At 39.4% G+C, this 24,527-nt stretch overlaps 1 protein-coding gene and 1 long non-coding RNA gene across 3 annotated transcripts in view; one reads left to right on the top strand and one right to left on the bottom strand.

The window, feature by feature from the left end:
* The window catches only part of LOC124110352 (NXPE family member 3-like), a 31,716-nt gene extending 30,557 nt beyond the window's left edge, over window positions 1–1,159 (bottom strand). For both annotated transcript variants that reach the window (XM_046469652.2, XM_046469651.2), the window contains exon 1: window positions 880–1,159. In XM_046469652.2, the coding sequence (XP_046325608.2) occupies window positions 880–974 (95 nt within the window). In that variant the 5' untranslated portion in view covers window positions 975–1,159. The remainder of the gene's footprint in view (window positions 1–879) is intronic.
* Window positions 585–24,023, top strand: LOC124110353. Its single transcript, XR_006857252.2, has 3 exons — window positions 585–731; window positions 1,681–1,848; window positions 21,772–24,023. It is a non-coding gene; the product is annotated as an uncharacterized LOC124110353 (long non-coding RNA).
* Window positions 24,024–24,527: the final 504 nt, after the last annotated feature.

The following is a 24,527-nucleotide window of genomic DNA, read 5'->3' on the forward strand; positions in this document are numbered from 1 at the left end:
GAATAAAGTGCATAAGAAGACATCAAGTATCATGTAGTTCTTAGTGAAAAGCGGGCCAGTCCATTAACTTATAGGTAAATAACACCTACCCACCTGACCACTATACCATGACCTTTGTTTTACGCTGTAGTTCTTATTGGATGTAGTACTTATGACAGGACACCCTCACAACTGAGGCTAAGGATCGTGAAGTCGTGTTTTATCTGAAAGGGGTACCTAGCCCTAATGATCGCTGAGGGTTTCTTGATCGAAAAGGGGAGTCAAGGGCCAAGAATAGAGTTAGGTAAATTAATTACATTTTATTTGAAGCAAATGTATTTTCAGTCAGCCATTATTAAAAACAATTTCGTTCTGTGAAAGGAAGAGCTCAACATACTATATTTCAGAATATCCATCTTATTCAATTAGTGAATTATATTTGGGGATAGAAACATAGAACAAATTACCACCACCCCACGTTTTCAGGACATATTATTATTTGTCATTAAAATCCCACGCAACCCTACCTCCCCAAAGAATATCATGTGGTCGTCCCTCCGCCTTACGTCTCCTACCTGGCCAAAACATAGAATAGTATCTGTGAAGACATTCACCGTCAGATACCCGGGTTCTTGAGGCCTGGTACCCACAAAGGTACCCCGTGATGGGTACCAAGATTCTAAAAAGGTTTGGTATCCGCAAAGGTGCCCCTTGGTTGATACAATGGATAGGACTACCTGGATGCATTTTGGGTAAGTATCTTGTGGTATCCACCATGAATCCTGAGATATAAACCACCTTGGGTGTTGTGACGAACGTATCAGCAGCCAGTAGATGGCACGAGGTAAAAGCGAAGATGTGTAAGTAAATGTGCATATGGACTGTTATCAATATACTTACATTGACTGGTTGAAGATATCCAGTTTCACAGATACAATAAGAACGCCACAAACAAATACCAGACAGACAAATATACGAAATATGTGCTTCTTCATATTGGCATACGTCTCCTGTACACTCGACGCCCTTACTGAAAACCCTGTCTGTACACGATCGATTAAGGTGATTCACCCCCTACTGTATGACATGCTTCTGCTAGGGGTCGGGCGTTTCATCTTAAACACAGAATCAATTGTAAATGTATAGCGAGACGTGGATAAATAGGGCGTCTCTGAAGGTGTGTCTGCCATAGCCTGGCAACAGAATTACCGTATTTAGTCTTGTTATTAGTCTCTGGCAAGCAGCAAGGCACATAACGATGTGTTCTGTGAATGAAGATGAGAAACGCAAAGAAAATGTGTTATTTGCTGATGAAGTTTTCAAATTGAAATCGGATACATGTTCCCCAATCCACGACACGTTAATTCATCTAGATAACTTTGTGGAAATTGCATTGGTTAAAAGGGATATCAATATATAAACTATGCTGGGCAATCAGGTTTGGCATGCACATATGCACTGGAAATGTGCGAGAATCCTATGATCGTGAGTTCGAATCCCTGATTCGACCTAATTATGTTGGGTCCGTCGTCTGAGACGCCGCAATTCGCATATCTTGTGATGTTTTATCGCACATCTCACATTTCCATTGGCCAAATTTGTTATCTATGTTTGTTGATGCCGTTTTTTACTGCATATAATATTTTCAAAAAAGTTCTCCAAAATAATGCATCCCCTAATTATCTCCAACTTGGTTTTTAGCAGATCACAGCCGAAGAAGTTCGTACCTACTCGTCACATCCTACACGCATTTTGAAACAAACCACACATGCTGAGAGTACGGTATGTCGGTTTAGCTGTACAAAGGAACTGGCCTCGGCAACTTGGTCCATTATCTGTCGTAAAGCGTGGGTACGTTTATGGGCCATGGTGAGTTTATCTTTTGTCGGCACATGCACGATTTTTCCGGTTTACGGATCCGTTAACCAATTCTTAAATAAAACCGCCCAACTTGGAATATCACAGTGTTTCTCGCTTCACACTTATACAGATTTGGAACGACGAAATCAGCAGAGCCATAATGGTGGTTTTATGATGAGAATGGCTTGATACATGTAATCGCTTTGTCGTGTTGACATAATGCATGTAGATACACTGTAAACATGTGTTTAGAATGTAAACACATACAAGACATGTTTAGATCTAATCATGTTTCGGAATGTATTCAAATTCTAAACGGAATACACATTTGGTGTGTTCGGCAACACTGCAGTTTACCGGGCGCGCTCGAGCTCTACCATCCGCTCAATTACCGCGCTATAGTGCCACTGCTGTCTCGCTATACCGTTACCGTGCTTCACGATCCACGGTCTTAGTGAAACTTACACGTCTTTACGATACAACACCCGTTCTCGTGTGTTCTATCTAAACACGTTTAGGGTATAAAACATGACATGAGCTATCGTCTCAGAGCCTAAAAACCACCGAAACACAACATCCCCATGATCTAAACACGTTTAGAAATTTTAGCATGTTTATATATTAAAGTTGTTCAGAATTTTAACATGTTTTGAAATTAAACAGGTTTTAAACATGTTTAGAATTTATTTTAAATTGGTTACAATTTACACATGTTTAGTGTTTAAGCATGTTTAGAATTTGTTTCATTATGTATTATCCCAATAATCTAAACATGTTTAGAATTTAAACATGTTTAAATAGAGTGTATATCATTGGACATTAATTCAAATATGGATAAGGTATGTAATTTATGTTGAAATTGGATGTGCAAATCAGATTCACAAGCATTTGTTTAACTCATATGCTACCAGGACTTACAACGAACTTGGTACAATATTAAAAAGAAAAATGTACAAATAAAACAACCGAAGTTAATGGTGACTGGGAAAATTGACATTCGTGAAAACGGTCCAGTCCATATCACAGGAGGCAAAGGGGTAGACTACATATCAAGAGGTTGCAGGTTCGTACCGCACCGAATTTTTGAAAGTGTTCATGAATGCGGTGTTGCTGTGTGGCCGATATACGGGTCTTTCTCCCCTTTAGAACCAAACGCGTTTAGCTCTCAAACATCATCCTAAACATGTTTGGACCTAAACATGTAAAACATGTGGGACCAGAAACTAGCACTATAAAACCGGCATAAGTCCGGATAAGTGCAATCAGCCACGTACACACACACGTGCATTCAAGCAACAACATAGGTGAAATAATCTTAAACGCGACGTTTCATTTCACCTTATCTTGTCGCCTCGTAAGACAAGCATAATTGAATGGCAAGCTATTTCTATCCCCACTTCAAAACCCGGGATCAGTACAGTGCTAATACAATCAGGGACGGAACAGAAGAGGTGCATGTTCTAGTACGTTAGTTCTTGTTCAAGTGTAGTATAACTGGATGAATGTTCACGGTCGTTCATGCGTCTCTAACCGCAGTAAGGTATTATATACGATGCATTCACCGGTGGGTAGAGAAGAAAAGATTGTGTTTCATTTTGGAAACGGGAATTTCTCGGTGACTTGGAAACACAAAGCAAGCGTGACAGCTGAAAGCCAGCAGACGTTATGAAGGGACATATTTGTGTGATACCAGATCACATATCTTTCATATACCGTCAAAGGGTTTTGGTTTGGTTTGGTTTGGTTTTACGCCGCACTCAGCAATATTCCAACTATATGACGGCGGTCAGTAAAATAATCGAGTCTGGACCAGACAATCCAGTGATTGATATCATGAGCATCGATCCACGCAATTGGGATCGATGACCTGTATCAACCAAGTCAGCGAGCCTGACCACCCGATCCCGTTAGTCGCCTTTTACGACAAGCATAGTCGCCTTTTATGGCAAGCATGGGTTGCTGAAGACCTATTCTTCCCCGGATCTTCACGGGTCACCGTCAAAGGGAATGCCAAAGGGAATGTCAAGGGAAAGTAGAGATAATTTATGGATAACACCTTATTTTTTTACTGTACTATACCGACGTTTCGGTATAGATCTTTAGTCCGTTTGTCATCCGTCAACTTCTAAGTCACAGCTAAAAAAGTGTAAGTTTCCGTTTTCCGGAAACCTTCCCACTTTGAATCCGGTCCGGATACCTTCCGGAAAACTTTTTAAAAAGTCGCATTTTGTTGTTAAATATTTGAAACTTACTAAGAAAATTGAAGATTGCTGAAGGTATCCGGAAGGTTTCCGGACGCAAATTTTCTTGTTTCTAGTTAACAATGTTAGTCTGGGCATATCAGACAGCTGTTGAAATATTCTGTGTTTTTTTAGTTGAAATATCCCCTTATAGCTGAGATCTGTGGGCATGTACTTTTGGAGAAGACAATTTTTCAATTTCATATATTGTTCTTTTTAAATGTTAAGCGTATTTAAGGAACAAACATCAGTTCTAGTATGATGATATCCTTAAATTTCATGTTCAGACTTCCTGTTTGTACTGAGAAAAAGTATAAAGTCATAAACTATGTGCTCACTTGGGCCTTTGGTCCTGGTGAGATGATAATAAGATTATTTGTAACGGTACAAGTACTTGGTCCAATATTTAACAAATGTCAAAACAATTTTTCGACAACAAAGTCAGGGTCATTCAACACATACTTTATATAGGGAATCACTTGTTCGACAATGCAAAAAGATCATCACCAAGATCAAAATCTTTCCATGAATTATTGCTAAATTGTCCTGAAATGCAGATTAATGCAATGCAGTATTTAGTTTTATTTCTAGTCTATTTGTTTCTATTTTATAACACTGTTTTGACAGATATATAACCTTGATATGACACTTAGTTCAGAAAAGATATGAATAAGATAATATTTATTATACCCAAGGAAGTTTGGGTTACATCGTAAAAGCACAGAGAAACAAGTAACAGATTCATGATTTAAGTTAAATACACTGACACAAACAACAAACATCATTGTACTTGATTATTATTTTCAAAAACAAGTAAGTGTCACATATTGAATAAGTGGGTACACTAATGCCACCATTCACATATCTTTAATAATATTCCTGCCCTAACATGGCAATAGATACGGAATATACCAAGTGTTCCCCAAGAGGAAATGGTTTGGCCATTGCATTATAACTGCTGCAAAACTGGTCAATTAGGTTATACTGTTTGTTCCAAACAAAACAAGCTTTTGTCTCGGAATTCATATAGCTGCCCATATAACAATCAGCAAGCCAAAAGATGCAGGTAATATGTATGTTCCGACCCTTGAGGCGGATATCACTTGAAATGTATACAAACTTGACGTTTTTACATTACTATTTGATAACATAATCAGAAAACATTAAGAAAGATAAAACTTCAAGTAGTATTTAGTGCCGATGGTCTGTTTAATAATTGCAAGGCAAGGGCAATGAGCCAAATGTCTTTGTCATTGTTTGAATGTTTGTTTGTATGAGACAAAGAAGTCTGGAGTAATTATTAGTCTTGTTTATTCCTGTTCAGTCGACAAAGTAAGTAACTGACATGTTTTACAATCTACAACATGTACAATAAATGGTTATTATGGAGAGCGTTTGGTTTCAAAATATAAAGGTTTATTAGAGTGTTTAATAAAATCTGTAAGAGCTAAAAATATAATTTTAGAAATTACTTCAAATTACTGTTTGATATTCATATTAACACCTTCATAGTTAATCACATGTTAAGGTACTAACTTCTTTATTGGTAAAAAGTGAAAAGGACATCTTTGTCAAATTATATTTAATTTAAATTAAGAGTTGATTTTGTGTGCAAATACAATGCTTAAACAGTTACTACAAATGTAAATATTCTTAATCGAAATGACAAGGCGTCAAGCATAAATTCTACCACTTGACAAGGCCAAAACAGTTTGCGTACTTTTGAATCGGGTAGTCAGACACAGTTATCATCATACCCTGAGGGCATGGATGCTTGCTGATAATAACAATCACTAGATTGTCTGGTCCATGCTCAATTATTAACAGGCCGCCATCACAGAGCTGGAATATTATGAGTGTGATGTTTCACATTGCATTGAAATATACCATGTTAAATACATGTTGTTTGAAATTATCACAAACAAAAATACTCATTCAATACTCATCCTCCCCGTGAACATCCCCAAAACGCAGAACATGCTGAAAAACAGCTAACGTATCTAATCCTTTCAAGGTTTCAGTGTGAACTTGTTAAAGATTGATAAGCTGTCGTTATTCATTGTAATCCATATCTCACTTTCTTGAAAAAGACTCTGTTTCAGGTGGCAAAACATGATTGGAATGGAATGCAACTGTTTGTGTGACATGCACTTTGCCAGATTTATACCCTTGGTACCAACCCTTATTATCAAATCCCAGCGTTATGATGAGAATAGGGACACGACCCTTAAAAGTCCTACACCTGTAGCTCTTATGCAAACCCTTGTCGTCACAACAAACAATTGATCATAATAATGACAAACAAAAACAGTTTCCGAACACAACAAAACTACAAGGCCCGTGTCTACTTTCATTCAAGGACCATCACCTCAAAGAAATTACCAAATGTGTACAACAAAGTTCACGTATGACATCACTACCGGAGGCCAACTTTTTTCAAAATGGCGTGTTCACTGACAACAGTAGGCGGGATTTACGAGGGGACTGTCGTTGATTCAGTGACCGTAGATACATAAATGTGACAAAAACATTCTGACAATCTGTGTTCTGTTATTTGGTTAAATCTTTCTCAATGAAACTAAGAGGAATAGTCAGAGATCCCGATAAATACCGTTGTCGTGATTTTACGTCAGTCATGGCGTCACGGTGGACGGAAACTGATAATTTCTGTTGAATTTACCAAATCATTGTTATGTATCTTTTTTTAATTCCCTAATTCTTGCTACGATTCTCACCCGATGCATATTCTGAAAATGTTGAGCCAGTTTATGCAACGAATAGACGAATGGATATCTCAAAATAGGAGAAAATGCCACACAGTATACAATATGAATTTTGCTTTGTTTACATTTCAGACAAGTGCAGTTTTCCGACCTCAGCGTTCGTTTTCACACCTAATTTATGTTGCATGGTTTCATCTGGACACTTTTTAAAGAGACAAAGACCATTTGTCATTTGATTCTAAAATGCATGAGGAATTCAAGGATGTATGTACCACAGCTGAGTTTGAAATATACGTGATGTGAAATATCAGATCTTTATTCAGTACAGTACAGGCCCTTTGTACAAAATGTATGGCATATTTATGGCAACAGTCACAATGATAAAATACGTGTTCTCTCTTCTTTACTGTGATACAGATATTGAGCGATATTAATAATCAGCTTTGTGTTGGTCGTAGATAAAAGAATATTAAACTTATGGACATTTGGGTGTAAATAATATTTTGAAGGAATATAGAGATGGCGTAGGTGAATGTATGCAGGGCACACTAGCAGGAAATGAAACTCGTTTTCTATTAGGCCAACTTGACATAGTTTGCAAAATCTTTTTTTCGCGAGGGATATTAAGTTTTCTACCAGTTTCTATTTCCAGCCAGTGTGCGCTGCATCTAAACCTTGACATACATGACCGGAATTTACTCACGGTTACACAATACAAATATTCATCACACTTCAACGTTATTTTAAAATGAGAATAGAAGGACATTTTGAGGCTATTACATAAACTTCTATGCCATATTTGTTGAAAATTATCTTTCAAACGTTGAAATAACATCGAATTAAATACCTGTACGTTACCGGGTGATTGTGATAACCAAACATGACCGAATCCGAGTGAAAATAACGTTGTTCTAATAATAGTAACCCGATTCTTCTTTCCTTGACTATCGTATAGATACATCATTTCATAACACTTTTTAGGTGAGCGGGTACCCGGCATACACATTAAACGTAGCCAATATTTAAAAGCTCTCATCATTGCATTGATATGTAAAGGGATTCTGCCACATTCATCCAATACAGCACTACTTGATGTACATTGTTTAACATTCAATAACCATTTACATGCATATAAATGAACTTTCTCAACTTCTTCCATTTTATGGAATGCCCATATTTCTGACCCATACAGTAACATAGGTGATATCTTGGAGTCAAACAATCTGAAAAGAAATTTTGGAGAATAAGGTTGTAAACAATTAATGCTTTTTAATAAGTTGATAAGTACCATTTTAGCTCGAACTGCTATGTTGCTTAAAGCTTGTGTCCATGAAAGCCTGCTGCTAAAAAACAAACCTAAATATTTATACCCTTGTGTGACTTCCACAAGTTGTCCATTCAGATACCATTTTTCACTTTTTTCAGCCGCCCACCTTTCTGAAAAACTACAATTTTAGTTTTTTCAATGTTTACTGACATACTCCAGTCCACACAATATTTATCTAAGATAGATAGTTCCTTCTGTAGTCCCCTAATAGTGTCTGAAATTAAAATCAAATCATCTGCAAAGAGCAATAATAAAACTTGTATAATATCAGGGTGTATCTGTACTCCGTATAGCTGCTCCTGTTCCATTGTGTGTACAATTTCATTTATGAATACTTGAAATAAGAAGGGGCTTTAAACGCAACCTTGTCTTACACCTAAATTACATTGAAATTGGTTTGACAACAGGTTGTTACTTCTGACACATGCCTTGACACTACCATAAATTGACTTTAACATTTTGGACATCTTCGTGCTGACACCGTGCTTTCCAAATACTTTCCACAAATAAGAATGACGAACAGAGTCAAACGCCTTTGAGAAGTCTATAAAGGCTACATATAACTTACGACCAGACATACCTAAATATCTTTGAATAATAGCATTTAAAATAAATAGATTGTCAATTGTCGAGTGTCTCTCGTCTAAAGCCAGATTGACATTCTAATATTTTGTCATACATATCTGCCCCCAAAAACTAATCTATTATTTAATATACTTGTGAACACTTTAGACAAAATACTCAATAAACTAATAGCTCTATAGTTATCTTTGATTAATCTTGAGCCTTTTTTATGTAATGGGATAATAACACCTGTATCCCAATCTTTTGGAAAAACACCACTATCAAAGATACAATTGAAAATTATCTCAACATGAGGGACAATGTTAGGTAGTGCAAACTTCAGGTAATCTGGGAGAATATTGTCCATACCAGGTGATTTAGAGTTTTTGAGAGAATTAATACTGTCAATAATTTCATCTTTTGCGATTGGTCCATCCAGGATGTCGCGGGAGATTTCATCGCTTTCTATTATTAGTGGTTCGGCTTCGTCGTTTAAGAAATCACTATCTTCTTCAATGGTAGATTGATTAAATAAATGTTCAAAGTATTCCATCCATTCTTTTGAATCTATGGGATTATAGTTACTTTTCGTATTCTGCAAGTCCTTGATATTCTTCCAGAATGACTTTGAATCAGTAGTTTGCTCCAGTGTGGTACGTTTACTGGTCATGTGATCCCCTTGGTTTTTTTCTACAAATAGTCTTGTATGCATTCCTAATTTGATGGTAGTTCAGCAAGTCTTCATTGTCTTGAGTTTTTCTAAATTTGTTAAGTGCACGACAGCGTTCGTTTTTCATTATCAGACAGTCATCCTCATGCCACGGGTTTCTTGTTTTACAAATATGTTGATGATTGTTATTATTATTCCACGGTTTTTTTAACATACATGCTGCTGAAAGAATTGCCTCTGTAAACGTTATACACTCTTGTCTATGTCACTAAGAGCTTATAAGCTCGCTTTTTCCAGATTCGTTGCAATTTCAGGCGATTCCATATTATGTATGAACTGTTCCTGCTTGTTATCCACCCAGGTGTATCGAACACGACGGTCTGTTGATTGCGTTTCCGCGGAGCATTTTACCATAGGCGTTTTCATAGTTACTGGTAGATGTAGTGAGTCACATCGAGGCACAACCTCAAAATCACATATATGATACGAGAAAGAAGTCAGATGAGCATACAACATAATCTATGATACTACAACCATTAGGGCTGACATAAATGTACTCTCCTATTTAGTTATCCGCACCTAGTCTACCATTCACTATGTGAATGTCTAATACCAAGCACAACTCAAGTAGGCTTGTTCGATGCATGTTGACTACTTTATCGCAGGAATATCTTGGTTGGCAGAACCTTGGAAAATAATCTGAGTAACACCCATTATTATTATGATCAAGGAATGGGAAAATGTCATCTTCTAAATAATCTACTTTTTCACCTGTTCTTGCATTAAGGTCTCCCATCAAAACAATAGGAATATTTGGATATTGCCGAAACAGTTCCAAAATATCATTTTGAAGTAATTCAATACCATTCTTGTTTTCCTTATTTTCATACCAGCTGGAACGTTCAGGATGTACATATGAAAAGACATACAGGATATTATCAGTCAAATTTAGCATTTCTTTTGAGAAAACAATGCATATGCTATGTTCAAAAGTAACAATATTAATGACAGAATCAGTCAGAAAATTGATTACTAAAACGATAATTCCACCTGATAAACGCCCATGTTTAGAAAGTCTGGTTGCAGGCACACTATATAACTGAAAATCAGAAAATATAGCACTGAAGTCTTTTTCTGTAGTCCATGTTTCAAACAAAGCTATAATGTCAAAACTGGTTACAAAGGATAAAAAATCATCATCATGTTTTTTATTTTTCAAGTCCGTCCACATTCCATGAAAGGAATGACACTATGTCTTGTCTATCTTGTCTATTGTGATGTTATAGGCGTCTCATTACTTGCATACGTGATTATGTTGACACTATCCAATATAGCGGAAAGTTCAATTCGGCGTTCGTGTTTGCGTATTTTCCAAAAAATCTAAACGATTCTGGCGTTATCGGCGACGGTTTGTATTGATCCTTGGTGATATTGATGAAAGACAGATACCCGTGATCACTAATATGCTATTTGTGAAATTCATTTCTCTGAGTAAATAGGGGCGGTCGGGTAGCCTAGTGGTTAAAGCGTTCGCTCGTCACGCCGAAGCCCCGGGTTCGATTCCCTAAGTGGGTACAATGTGTGAAGCCCATTTCTGGTGTCCACCACCGTGATATTGCTGGAATAAAAAAAAGCGGCGTAAAGCCATACTCACTCACTCACTCTGAGTAAATATCTGAAATGAGATTTCGAAATAACACCGCGAATGGTGATTTAGTAATGTATAAACAGTGGCGACATTTACGATCTACCTAATTTTCAGAGGTCATTTACAGTAATTTTACTTTGCCTAAAATGCTAGTGGATGATATCACAGACCAGGGAATTTCCCACAGAATTCAAAACTGTGAAGTGTATTTGTATTCGTGATGTATGTTGAATTGTTTTCGACTTCAAAGTGAGGGTTCAAGAGGAGGGACATGTCCCTCTTGCATCAAGGGGGATAGTTCCCCCATTTATCGTATTTATTCCAGATGCTATTGAAAACACATAAGAACTTTCAGTATTCTACATTATGATTGAACACATTTAACTGTAAAGACGAATAAGAGGCGTAAGAGGCGACTAACGGGATCGAGTGGTCAGGCTCGCTGACATAGTTGATGCATGTCATCGTATCTCAGTTGAGTGGATCGATGCTCATGATGTCAATCACTGGATTGTCTGGTCCAGACTCGATTATGTACAGACGGCGCGGCGTTAAACAACAAACAAACATTAACTGTACCTTGGGTATATTTTAAATTGAAAGATATATGTTAACTCAAAAATTATTAATGAGGGCTTCTTTGACCGATGTACTTGAAGTCATGTGCGCGTGCTGATTGGTTTGTCGTATTTTCGCACATTACATTCATCGATAGGGGGACGAGTCTTCTTGCTGGTTACGGAAAGGGGCGAGTGGTGACGAATGGATCGTTCATTTCTGCAGCAATTACGGAAAGGGGCGAGGTTTGCCGATTACAGTTCATTGCTGGCCATATTGGGAGCAGCGGGGATTTCGACAGTGTGTATTAGGAATTATCCGTACGTCGTTGTATGGAATATGTGTTTCTCTAGCATGCCTAGAGATAAGGCAGTGTGACAAGGGATATCCCAGCGGACGTGATATTCCTACAGCAGACATGTTTCACAACCTCGTCAAAATTGGCAAAATATTGAGATTGCATTTGAGGTCATGCAGGGAGCTGAAGTTTCACATTCAGGTGAGGAATATGTGAATATTAATGATCACGTATTAAAGTCATTTACCACCTGTAAGCCCCACTTATGACACATTCACTGGCAATAATGCAGTTTACCGGGCGCAGCCCAAGCTCAATCATTCACTCAATTACAGCGCTATAGCGCCGGCTATCTTGGTATACCATTACCGTGGCTCACGCTCCATGCAGTTACTCTCGCTTCACGATCCAACACCCCTTTTCGCTCTTTGGGAAACATACACGTCTTTACGATCCAACACTCCTTGTCGATCCTTAGGGTTAGCCATAATTCATACCTTTTCAAACGTTAATACAGTTAAGCCGATTGGTCGGTCATGTTGACATAAACAATGGCGGGTGTGGTTTCAAGAAAAGATGAATGGGAGGGCGGTCCGTGATGTCACACGCATGCACAATTCATTGTTTACTTAATTGTGCATGCGTGTTAATTGGGTGCTAATGACCCGTTAAACGAGCACTGATTACATGTGATATCGCTGTTGGTCCAGTGGTAGAGCGTCATCTAATTAACGAATTAATTAGCTCAAATTAACGAAATAATTAGCCAATTCGGTGAGCCAGCGAAGCGCGTTCGAGCCCGAATAGTGCTAATTGGATCTGAAAAAGTGCGCCCAGTAAAGTGCACAACTTATATTCCTTTAACTACATACATTGTAAGCTAATGTGACTCATTTTCTTATTTCATACCGTGCCGACACAACAATCTTTCTTTGGTACTCACCAATCAGTGACTAAACTTACTTTTGCAGATGTTTTGCAAAAGTGAACATAGCTAAGTGTAAGATAAGACATTTTAAAGCCAAAATAAAGGTATGGACATTTTCACTTAAACTTGTTGAACAATAACCACAACTTTATCATGTGGGGATTTTGGGCGGTTGGGTAGCCTAGTGGTTGAAGCATTCACTTTTCATGCTGAAGACCCAGGTTCGATTCACGTCATGGGTACAATGTGCGAAGCCCATGTCAGGTGTCGCTCGCCGTGGTATTGCTGGAATGTTGCTAAAAACGGCGTAAAACCATACCGAGTCGGGTGCTCGTTATAAGTTAGGAACTTCTTTACAGCTACAGACTCATTATGGAAGGCTCTCAGAACACCTACAGCCTGATGTTACTGTATACGTAGGTATCACATTCCATGACTTTTGAAACATCTGCTGATGGGGGGAATCACTTGAAATTGATTTAATTTACGCTCATGTGCTAAAAAGCAAGAAAAATACCGGAGGGCCCTACATTTTTGCATTTCCATGAAATTAGAACAATTGAAGGATTTAACTCTACAAAGACATGTAATTCTGGGTATCATATCCTTACTTTTCACATAAATGTTTTTGTGGGTGTGTGGGGGTACCAAGGAGAAATCTGCCATCTTATTTCCAAGAGGTGTTCATCCCTTTTATGGACAAAGCCCCTCTATGTTCAAGAATAGTCGTGAAAGACCTCCATAGGAAAACCATCCGCAAAATGAACTGCCCAGCCTTCTTTTAAACTGTAATCCTGCCAATGACCCTTTTTACAAAGGTTTAATCCACTATCATCTGCACTATAATATATTGATTGTGTGGATTTCGCAGTTCATGGTACTTTGTTAGCTTGATGCTAAGAGTGTCCTTGTATAAATAATTATGCGATGTGCCTTATTGTTGCGGTGTTTGTGACCGGTAATATTTCAGAAGGTCTTGTATAAATGAATGAGGGGTGTATTTGTGTGCAACTTTACATGCATACATTATCCAGCAATGGCTTTGTTCAAGAGTTATGCCAGCAGCATTTACGGACAGGTACAGTTTGCAAATGTACTTTAAAGGTTTACTTCGTAAAATTTACATCTCAAAACTGAATTAAGATTCGGTGACCAGGGTTAGAATATGCCCTAGGCACCTAAATACTATGAGAATAGGCTGATTGTGTAATTGTAAACACATGTAGAGGTTCACTTCTCGTGTTATCAGCCACTGGTTTGTTTGCTCAAAACTTGACGATCTACATGCTGCAATAAAATAGCTGGAATATTGCTGACTGAAGTGGTAGATAACATATACTCACTCGCAATACGATCTCATATCTCTCTCCATGCTATCTTGGAAATAATCTCCCCAACAGAATCCATGGCAGAATTGGTACCTCTTACCTTTGTTGGTTGTAAGAGGCAATTTCAAGTGTGTTAGCTGAAACGAAATTAGTTCATGATTTATGATGAAAGTCAATCCACATTCAATAAACATTTAAAAAATATTACATCTTTTCATTCCTACAACTGATGATACCAAGATATTATAAGAGACGAAACATATCTTCCAACCTAAAAAATATATTAATTGACAAATTAACACCATGACAGGCAAAATCAGATCTAATCAACCAGCTCCCGTCAGGTTTGGTTCTTAGAAACCTGTGTTTGTTCTACGAAACGACCTGTGTGTGACGTTGATCTCACACTGTCACTATCAACCACTTGTTTGTCTGGCTCAAACTCGATTATTTACAGCCCGTTTGACCAGAAATTATTGAGAATGAGAACAATGTGAATTATAGATTTGTTAAATCATAGACCAAGAGATAAGTTTGTCCAATGAACACCGCATACGGTATGCTACAAATCAGCAATCTGCTCAAGATTTTGTTACACCACTTCTTTTCCCAATACACCCTAAATGCTGCGAGGAATATTGTCTGTCAAGGAAATTAGAAAATCATGAGTCATACCGTACAAATATCTCACCACCTCTACTTTCATATTCCATATATGTTTCAGATTATTTTTGATTGATATTGTCCTTCTCGATTCCGCAAATATTTTCAATTGGGTTCAGGTCAGGACTGTAGCTGGGCTATTCCAGGAATGTAACATTTTGCTCCTTAAACCATTCCTGAGAATGCTTTGCTTTATGTTTTGGATCATTGTCTTGACGGAATACCCACCTGTAACCATTCAAAACTTGTGCTGTTGGAAGGTGATGTCCCTGTAGAATATCGTTGTACCCTGCACAAGTAATTTACCTACAAATTCACATAATGGTGTGGCAACCAACACAGACACGCCACCCCACATATGAATTAAGGACAGTACTTTGGACGCTGGTAAATTGTTGTTTTTTCTGTTCATTTGGTCCATATTTTTATGCAGTTTAGATATAGCCAAACTGAACTTTCATCTGAGAACATGACATTGTCCCAATTGGAATTTCTATGCCCCAAACACCAGTTCAAAGGTCGTTCTTGCTGTTCAGGTTTAGGAGTGGTGATAGATTTCCGCCAATCCATTGCATGCAAATGCATTCTTATTGTCTCTTTCCAAACATGAAAAAAAGTATTATTTTCACAGAAAATCCATTTATCGAAATCAAACTTTGCACTGCACCTCTCCTTTAGGTATAGAAACTGAACTCCCAATTGGAAAAAAAATCCATGAAGCAGTTTTCAAGTAATAGGTCGCACAAATGTTGAAGTAAAAAACAAATAAAGTTTAAAACATGAACAAATTAGATATTCATAGAAAAAATTCATTATGTACATACAAACGTTATATTTTCAGGTTTATATAAAGTTATAGAGACGCTAAACCTTGGATTATCCTTGCAAAGTTTAAAACATCGGAGGTCTTGTGGTTTGATGTCGGAACTGTTTGTTTTGTTGTTGTTTAACGCCGCACTCAGCAATATTCCAGCTATATATGACGGCGGTCTGTAAATAATCGAGTCTGGACCAGACAATCCAGTAATTGACATTATGAGCATCGATCCATTCAATTGGGATACAATTACATTACACAACATAGTCAGCGAGCCCTGACCCCCCGATCCCGTTAGTCGCCTCTTACGACAAGCATAGTCGCCTTCTTCGGCAAATCATAAATTACATCTATGAATGATAAACATTGTGCTGTGACAACGTTCTTGTCTAATATATCATTCTCATTGATCTACCTATATTACAAACAACATACTGTTCTGAATAATACCTCTAACGCCGCAATTCGCTGTTTAACACCGGAATCATCAGTGAGTTTAGTTTGACACAGCTTGTAACAATATGGGACACCAGAAATGGGCTTTACACATTGTAGCCATGTTGGGAATCGAACCCGGGTCTTCGGTGTGACGAGCGAACGCTTTAACCACTAGCCTACCCCACCACCAACAGATAGTAGTGATATAACCCTATAGCATACTGTTGAATGCCGCGTTAACCCATATATTCCCTAACTCACTTTTACCCTAAATGTTGCAAATTCGGAATTTGTGAATATGTTATACAATATATCAAAACCACAAACAGATTGCATAATTACAGTTTCGTGCACTTACCTTGTCGTTTTTTGCACCGTTAAATCACACGAGAGCATTAAATCAGGTTGAAAAACGCTTGTTCCAAATCCCAATTTCCAAAAGAGTGCTTAATGCAAACGTAACGCGTATCTAGTAGAAACATCAATCAATGTCTTAGCTAAAAAACTCGTGCAGCGGAAGTGAGCCCTGATTGGCTTAACTCGTTACCATGACACCACGCGACAATGCAGACGAAGACCTGCATGATATGTACAACGCTTCCAACCTGATCTGACATTTGTTTATGAAAACAGTCTGTACGGGACTGGACATGTGAGGTTTAGCCCAGTGGTTAAAGCGTTCAGGTCGAAATCCAGCGGCCGATTCCAAACATGGTACAATGTGTGACGTTAATTGGAGGTGACCCATGATATATACTGAATCTAGCTCACTCACTTACTTATAGACTTGCTCTGCTTCACGGTCACGTGATCAGCCAGTGTCGAGTACAAACTAACATTGTACACTGGGTAATACTGTCATAAATTATAAAATATCTGGACAATGCAGTTTGAGCTTGCAGACAGACATGTTTTTTGCTCATAGTCATGACAATATGTTTTCCTCTTGGAAATAATAAGACTATATTATAAAGTTATACGTATAGAATTATAATCGGCTTTTTGATACTGTACAGTGCATGCTCGTCTTTGAGTTTGTAGGCAACGTGTTATTGTAGGATATTGGTTGGCCGTGACACATTAAAACCTCTGTCTATACCAAAACGTGGATCAACATCATTTTGTTTTCTTATCAAATGACCATTATCTCACAGAAACATATTATAAAGTTCAAACAATTAATAATACATTTGATCACAATGGGCCTTGTGGCTAAAAAGAAGAAGCCGAGCGAGAGACAATGCTGTGAACTCACTTTAACCTTACATACCGTATACGCCGTAATAAGCAATCCGTCAGTTTAGAAACTTGACAAAGGAGGGCAGTTATTAAAACCATGAACAAAAAGTAAACTTTACCATACAGGTCGAGCGGTAGTGCATTAACTTAGTTAAAACATCGATGAATAAAAAAACGTTTTCGATAATAGTTTTATATGCTGCTTCTATTTCTGTAAAAGCATATGTCGCCATGGAGGGTCGCTCATTATAACAGAACACTTAAAACGGCGAATACGGTACATCTCAAGTTATTGGACTGCCTCATAAACCTTGTGTTTCTTTAAGAGAATATTGTGCCTACATACTTGCTACAGACAGGCTGTGAGAATGACTTCATGCTCATAAAGTTCTGTAGTTCCTAGTTATACCATAGTGTTGTTGATTGACCTGTTTTTAAAGTTCCTTCTGCTATTTCTTGTAGCCACTGTAAGTGGCCTCCTTGCATGTTATTCATATGTAACAGTCAGTGATGAAAGTGTATTTGAGTTCTGTATTCAAGTCAAATGAGGTCTAACGTCGCGTACAATATTATTGCACTTATATAGCGACGTGCAATGTGTGTGTGTGTGTGTGTGTGTGTGTGTTTCTGTGTGTGTGTGTGAGTGAGTGAGTGAGTATGGTTTTACGCCGCTTTTAGCAATATTCCAGCAATATCACGGCGGGGGACACCAGAAATGGGCTTCACACATTGTACCCATGTCGGGAATCGAACCCGGGTCTTCGGCGTGACGAGCGAACGCTTTAACCACTAGGCTACCCGACCGCCCCTTGTGTGTGTGTGTGTGTCTGTGTGTGTGTGTGTGTCTGTGTGTGTGTGTGTGTGTGTGTGTGTGTGTGTGTGTGTGTGTGTGTGTGTGTGTGTGTGTGTGTGTGTGTGTGTGTGTGTGTGTGTGTGTGTGTGTGTGTGTGTGTGTGTGGCTGCGTGTGCTAGTCCGGACTAATGCCAGCCCACTGAGATACCATATCGCAGTTTAACATGATTACTCTACTCAGACACAGTATACTGACTCCGAGCCGACCAGTCCTTGTTTTAGCCCCTTAATGCCGAACGCCAGGCAGGGTAATAGCAAGTACCGTTTATTGACGTCTTTTGGAACGACGCGACCGAGGATCGAACCCGAGGCCTCCCTCTGTCCGGGCGGACGGTCCACCACTAGGCCACGGAGGCGGTCCATTTTACATGGGACACAGTAGACACAAGGTTGGACTTTTCATTCAACTTATTATTGGGCCCTGCTGGAACTAGAGTTTTCATTGAAGGGCTCGGTATAACCCAAGTTTTTGTTTAGACCCCTTTATTGCTTGCTACAGAGTTACACCCAAAATTTGATATAAAGTTCACGTTGACTGTTGACAGTGTCCCAATCTTCAGACCTCGGGTACTAACCATGTTGTCAAACATTTTACCCCGGTATTACCGTAGCGTGGTACCAGCCAAAACAGGCAACTGAAATAGGGTTACAATCAGCGTTAAACCACCTCACTTAAAAGCTTTAGTGGTGTAAACGTTTAATAAGCTGTGGTTCCCATTCCAGAAGACGATAACGCTACGACTAGCGAAGGTCATCTTAAGGTGAGGGAGATACGCCCGTCTTAGCCCTTTGCGGAAAGCTGAATATGATATCACCAATAACATGCAAACCGTTAGAGCTCCATCCTATTCTAGAATCGTGCATACCATTTGAAGCCGTGTGTCATCTTAAGACAAACGATAAGCAACACTAGACCTATGACAAGTTATGCATTAATAAACTATGATACTATGGGTGTCACATGTGACCAAGTCGCCCAAGGCGCCGCAAGTCACTATGCAGAGTTGCGTCCCTTACACGTGCCAGAAACCTACAATCGTGGGTTCGAACCCCGATTATTCTTGATTATGTTTCAGGGTTTGTCAGCACCATACCCGTGTTCGTGGATTTCACCAAATTGCAAAACATGCATCACTTCAGGCTTTCCTCCCACATTAAGGTGACAGTCCGTGATATTATTGAAATACTGTTGCACTCACTCACTCACTCACTCACTCACTCACTCACTCACTCACTCACTCACAAGGAGTTGATGAGCGAGTTAATGATGACTCGCGTCAGTCACCAAGTATCCAAGCTGTATCTCCCATCTGATATCTAAGTGTGGCGTAGTATGGAACGTAAATATTCCTTGTTTATTATATCATCAATATTGATATTTGCACCCTGATTTTGCTAGTATGTATGCTTACATTCCTTTAATTCTTTTTAATTCGATCAAACATTCGTGATTTAATGGTTCGTTCTTTTGTCATGAAACGTGTAAACATATTGTAAATTCGAAAAAAGTCTTAAAAAGCAGAACCTCTGCGAGTGCTAAAAGGTTTACAAAAATGTATCATCAAACTTACTGTGATTAGCATTCAACGTCAACATTTTAGCCCCTGTTTAAAAAAAAACTATTTCTTCTTCAAGATATTGATCAAACTGGCCCTTTTTGATGTGGTTCTTTCAATGTCTGTGAAGTACAGCAAATGCTATTTATAATCGTGCAATAGTCAAGTGTCACGTAAGCAGGTGTAATATATTTATTTCGAACATAAAGTGAAGTGAAACTATAGTGTTTGCGCAACCGTCTGTGTCAGATGGACTCGAAAGTTTGACAAGGAATTCACGAATTTGATTGCCAGAGCGCTATTGGGTTTATGAAGATCATTGTGGAAATCTTGTTTTACAAATTCAGGTTATCAGTTGATTAAGTGCAGTTGTGGAAACTGTATGACTATGAGAACGATATAGGGAAATCCTCTGAACAAGCAGACCGAATAATAGAGAGATGACGGGTACACTGAAGCGGGTAAACATTCACGGAGGATTCTTGAAGGGTTTTGAACAATGGCCGGTGACATTCCGCGATGTACATTCGCCGTGGGCTATAGATGGCCCGTGTCATGAATGAATGTATCAAAGCCGGTGACATTCCGCGATGTACATTCGCCGCGGGCTATATGTGGCCCGTGTCATGAATGAATGTATCAAAGCCGGTGACATTCCGCGATGTACATTCGCCGTGGGCTATAGATGGCCCGTGTCATGAATGAATGTATCAAAGCCGGTGACATTCCGCGATGTACATTCGCCGTGGGCTATAGATGGCCCGTGTCATGAATGAATGTATCAAAGCCGGTGACATTCAGCGATGTACATTCGCCGTGGGCTATAGATGGCCCGTGTCATGAATGAATGTATCAAAGCCGGTGACATTCCGCGATGTACATTCGCCGTGGGCTATAGATGGCCCGTGTCATGAATGAATGTATCAAAGCCGGTGACATTCCGCGATGTACATTCGCCGTGGGCTATAGATGGCCCGTGTCATGAATGAATGTATCAAAGCCGGTGACATTCCGCGATGTACATTCGCCGTGGGCTATAGATGGCCCGTGTCATGAATGAATGTATCAAAGCCGGTGACATTCCGCGATGTACATTCGTCGTGGGCTATAGATGGCCCGTGTCATGAATGAATGTATCAAAGCCGGTGACATTCCGCGATGTACATTCGTCGTGGGCTATAGATGGCCCGTGTCATGAATGAATGTATCAAAGCCGGTGACATTCCACGTTGTACACACGTTGTAGCTCATAGATCACCAGTGTCATGACTGAAACGGTTGATTGTGTTAACCCATGTAGTAATGTAGTACGGACACAGGGCCAACTGGGGACTGGTAAAGCTATAGGGAGGTTAATATCTTAAGCTAACACTTAAGTACATTGTTGCGTATGGTCGACGCGGGGTGTGTTCACTGTCGTGAATGAGCGAATATTCACCCTCACAGAATGAGACGACGTGGGACTACATACCGTACGTAATGCATTTATGTGCAGTTGATCGTTAACTGTTTCTTTCGAGTACAACAGATATAGTTATTTTCCAACCCTGAAGAAAGTTTGAAAAGAAGGAATCTAGATCATACTTTACGTAGGGTAAGTAGTACCAACTTATACCATATAGTGATGAATAACATCATAAAGATATAATCAGATTCATTTTCCTTTTATTCGTGAAACATAGTAACGTTTTTGTGTTTGTTTTTTTGTTTTTGTTTTTTTGGGGGGGGGGTTTACGACTTTTATGTCATTGTCCTAAATTTGTAGTCGCAGTCGTTGTCGTCGATGGTGTCCCAGAACTGCAACTGGAGGTAGGGGTTGCGAATGACTCGCGTACACAAAGTAATGAGGTTTAAACAGCGTGCATGGATGAAACCTTACGTCGAAATCAACATAGTCAAGCGAGAGACGACGGCAACGGACAATGCGTCACGTGACCACTATAAGCTTCTTAATGATGCCTGTTACGGAAAAAAGATAGAAAACTGTCGAAAATATAGGGGTGTAAAGCTGATGACGGACGTGGAAAGGTTGTTGAAATTCACATCAAAATGTAATTTCAAACGTTTAAACTTTTTTTTCAGAACATTTGACTGCTGTTGAATTGGAGCGTCCGACTGTCCAGCTTAACAAACCTATTGCAGTGGGATTTTGTACCTTAGTACACGCCAAAAGACGAATCTATTCGTTTTATTACAACGAGTGAGTCAAGCAATACGACGATTGCGTTAAGTTGTTGATGACGGACACGGACTCCGTCTTGATTTCGATCAGCGCCCCTCCCGAGAGACCTCTGCTCGATCCTTACCTGTTCATGCAACAAAACATTCATTTGTTCGATACCTCGAATTACCCGAGGTGCCATCCCCTGTATAGCAAAGACAGACACAGGGTGGCTGGGTTAATGGAAGATGAGGCCGGTGGGAAGGTCATCCGAGAATTTGTAGGTCTAAACGCCAAAACTATAGTTATTTAGTGGATGGTGATAGTGGAGAGGTTTCAAACGAGAACAGAGAAAAAAGGTGTTCAACGTAGCTGGGTGACAAAACATCTCCGTCACAAAATGTTTATAGGGTGTCTTTTCGATCGAAAGCAATTCAGTTTAAGACAGATACGTTCTTTTCACAATACAATGTACAGTGTGAAGGTCAACAACATGGCCCTCTCCCAGCTTGACAACAACAGATTGTTATAACCTTGTGGGGTGCAGAGTTTACCCTATAGCCACAAACAAACTGATTATAACGTCCCCCAGTAACCCATCTGACCCGTGAAGATCCGGGGTAGAATAGGTCTTCAGCAACCCATGCTTGTCGTAAAAGGCGACTATGGTTATCGTAAAAGGCGACCAACGGGATCAGGTGGTCAGGCTCGCTGACTTGGTTGATGCATGTCATCGATTCCAAGTGCGTGGATCGATGCTCATGATATTAATCACCGGATTGTAACCCATCTTGTCAAAGTTATACCGTTTCTCATACTCGCATTCACTTTGAACTCCAACATACTGGCAAACGGATTGAGAGTGTGGTAGAAATACAGCAGAGACGACAGTCAATGCGTTTCCAGGTACTGTAAATAATTAAATATGAAAAGTAAAAACAATAAAAATAAAATTGAAAAATCGTTATTTAAGATATGAATCATGGATTGATATACAAATTTGTTTAATTTTCATTATTTTTCAGTGAACTATGAACCGTGTTTCCAGATATCACTTTAGTGTGTTAGACAGAGGACGGAGAACAGTGTACTAGGGGAAGAGTGAGTGAGTGAGTGAGTTTGGTTTTACGCCGCTTTTAGCAATATTCCAGCAATATCACGGCGGGGGACACCAGAAATGGGATTCACACATTGTACCCATGTCGGGAATCGAACCCGGGTCTTCAGCGTGACGAGCGAACGCTTTAACCACTAGGCTCCCCGACCGCCCACTAGGGGAAGAACCTGTATAACAAACAAGTGAAAGCTTTCACAGAAGCTGTCTCTCGTGAAACCTCCCCGGTTCCCAGATGAGGGAGCTCCTTATCAAATACAGATACACAGAGTAAACTATGTAATGCCACTTCCTGGCGAGCATTCCCTGGTCGAGTAGCGACAGAAGTTCGAATCCATCTTGGATTCCTTCTATCTAAAAGCATAAATGAATGGTATCCGGGAAGAAATCGGGGAAGCACCAAAGTCTCCAGGGTGTGAAACGGGTCACCCCTTACAAAAACACCTCAAAGTGAAGCGAGCGAGGAAGCATGGTATTTCGACGACGTGATCACGCCGACATCTTAAAAAAGATGCAAATGACTTTATGGGGTCCGAGGGGCTCGTATTTCATGAGATCTATAGACTCAAATACGAAACTCTAGAATGGCTGCAGCTCAATTTCTTGACAAGGGAGAAGTGAGTGTGAGTGAGTATGGTTTTACGCCGCTTTTAGCACTATTCCAGCAATATCACGGCGGGGGACACCAGAAATGGGATTCACACATTGTGCCCATGTCGGGAATCGAACCCGGGTCTTCGGCGTGACGAGCGAACGCTTTAACCACTAGGCTACCCGACCGCCCCTACAAGGGAGAAGAAAAATTCCCATACACGTATACTGAAAATAATAATGGACTAAACTTGAAGTGGAATGTAGACTCGTGTATGTAAATAGAAACAAGCCAACTTTTATTTATGTTAGGCTGACAAAGTATTATAACTGTATATGACTAAAAATAACCCTGTTTTATGTGGATAGTACAAATATTGTACAGTGTGACCAGTCATAACTGCTATAATCTACAATGTCTCTATTGTATTCACATACAGGGGCGGTCGGGTAGCCTAGTGGTTAAAGCGTTCGCTCGTCACGCCGAAGACCCGGGTTCGATTCCCGACAAGGGTACAATGTGTGAAGCCCGTTTGTGGTGTCCCCCGCCGTGATATTGCTGGAATATTTGCTAAAAGCGGCGTAAAACCTCACTCACTCACTGTATTCACATACTTGGTTGAGATAAAAAGATGCACATAATACCATTAGCATAGTTTGTTACCATATACATAATATTACTATTATTTTATATGAGATATTGAGAAAATCATGTTTTGAATGAAGTGCTAATAAATTCAAATGATGTTTCCCCCGTGTCCGTTGTCCTTTATCTACTCTGAAATGTGTTTGTGATGCAGTGACACCTGTTAGTATATTGATGACTTGAAATAACCCTAGTACAAGGGTAAACCCGTTTATCCAGCCCCCTCGATTTAACCGCACCAAAACGTATGGAAAAACGAGATTTTTCCGCCGAGTTGGTGATCATTCGGAATGCGTTCCCTCAATGATGAAATACTCGAACACAGC

Source organism: Haliotis rufescens, unplaced genomic scaffold (genome assembly GCF_023055435.1).
Source record: "Haliotis rufescens isolate VD_foot unplaced genomic scaffold, xgHalRufe1.0.p SCAF_5, whole genome shotgun sequence".
Classification (NCBI taxonomy): domain Eukaryota; kingdom Metazoa; phylum Mollusca; class Gastropoda; order Lepetellida; family Haliotidae; genus Haliotis; species Haliotis rufescens.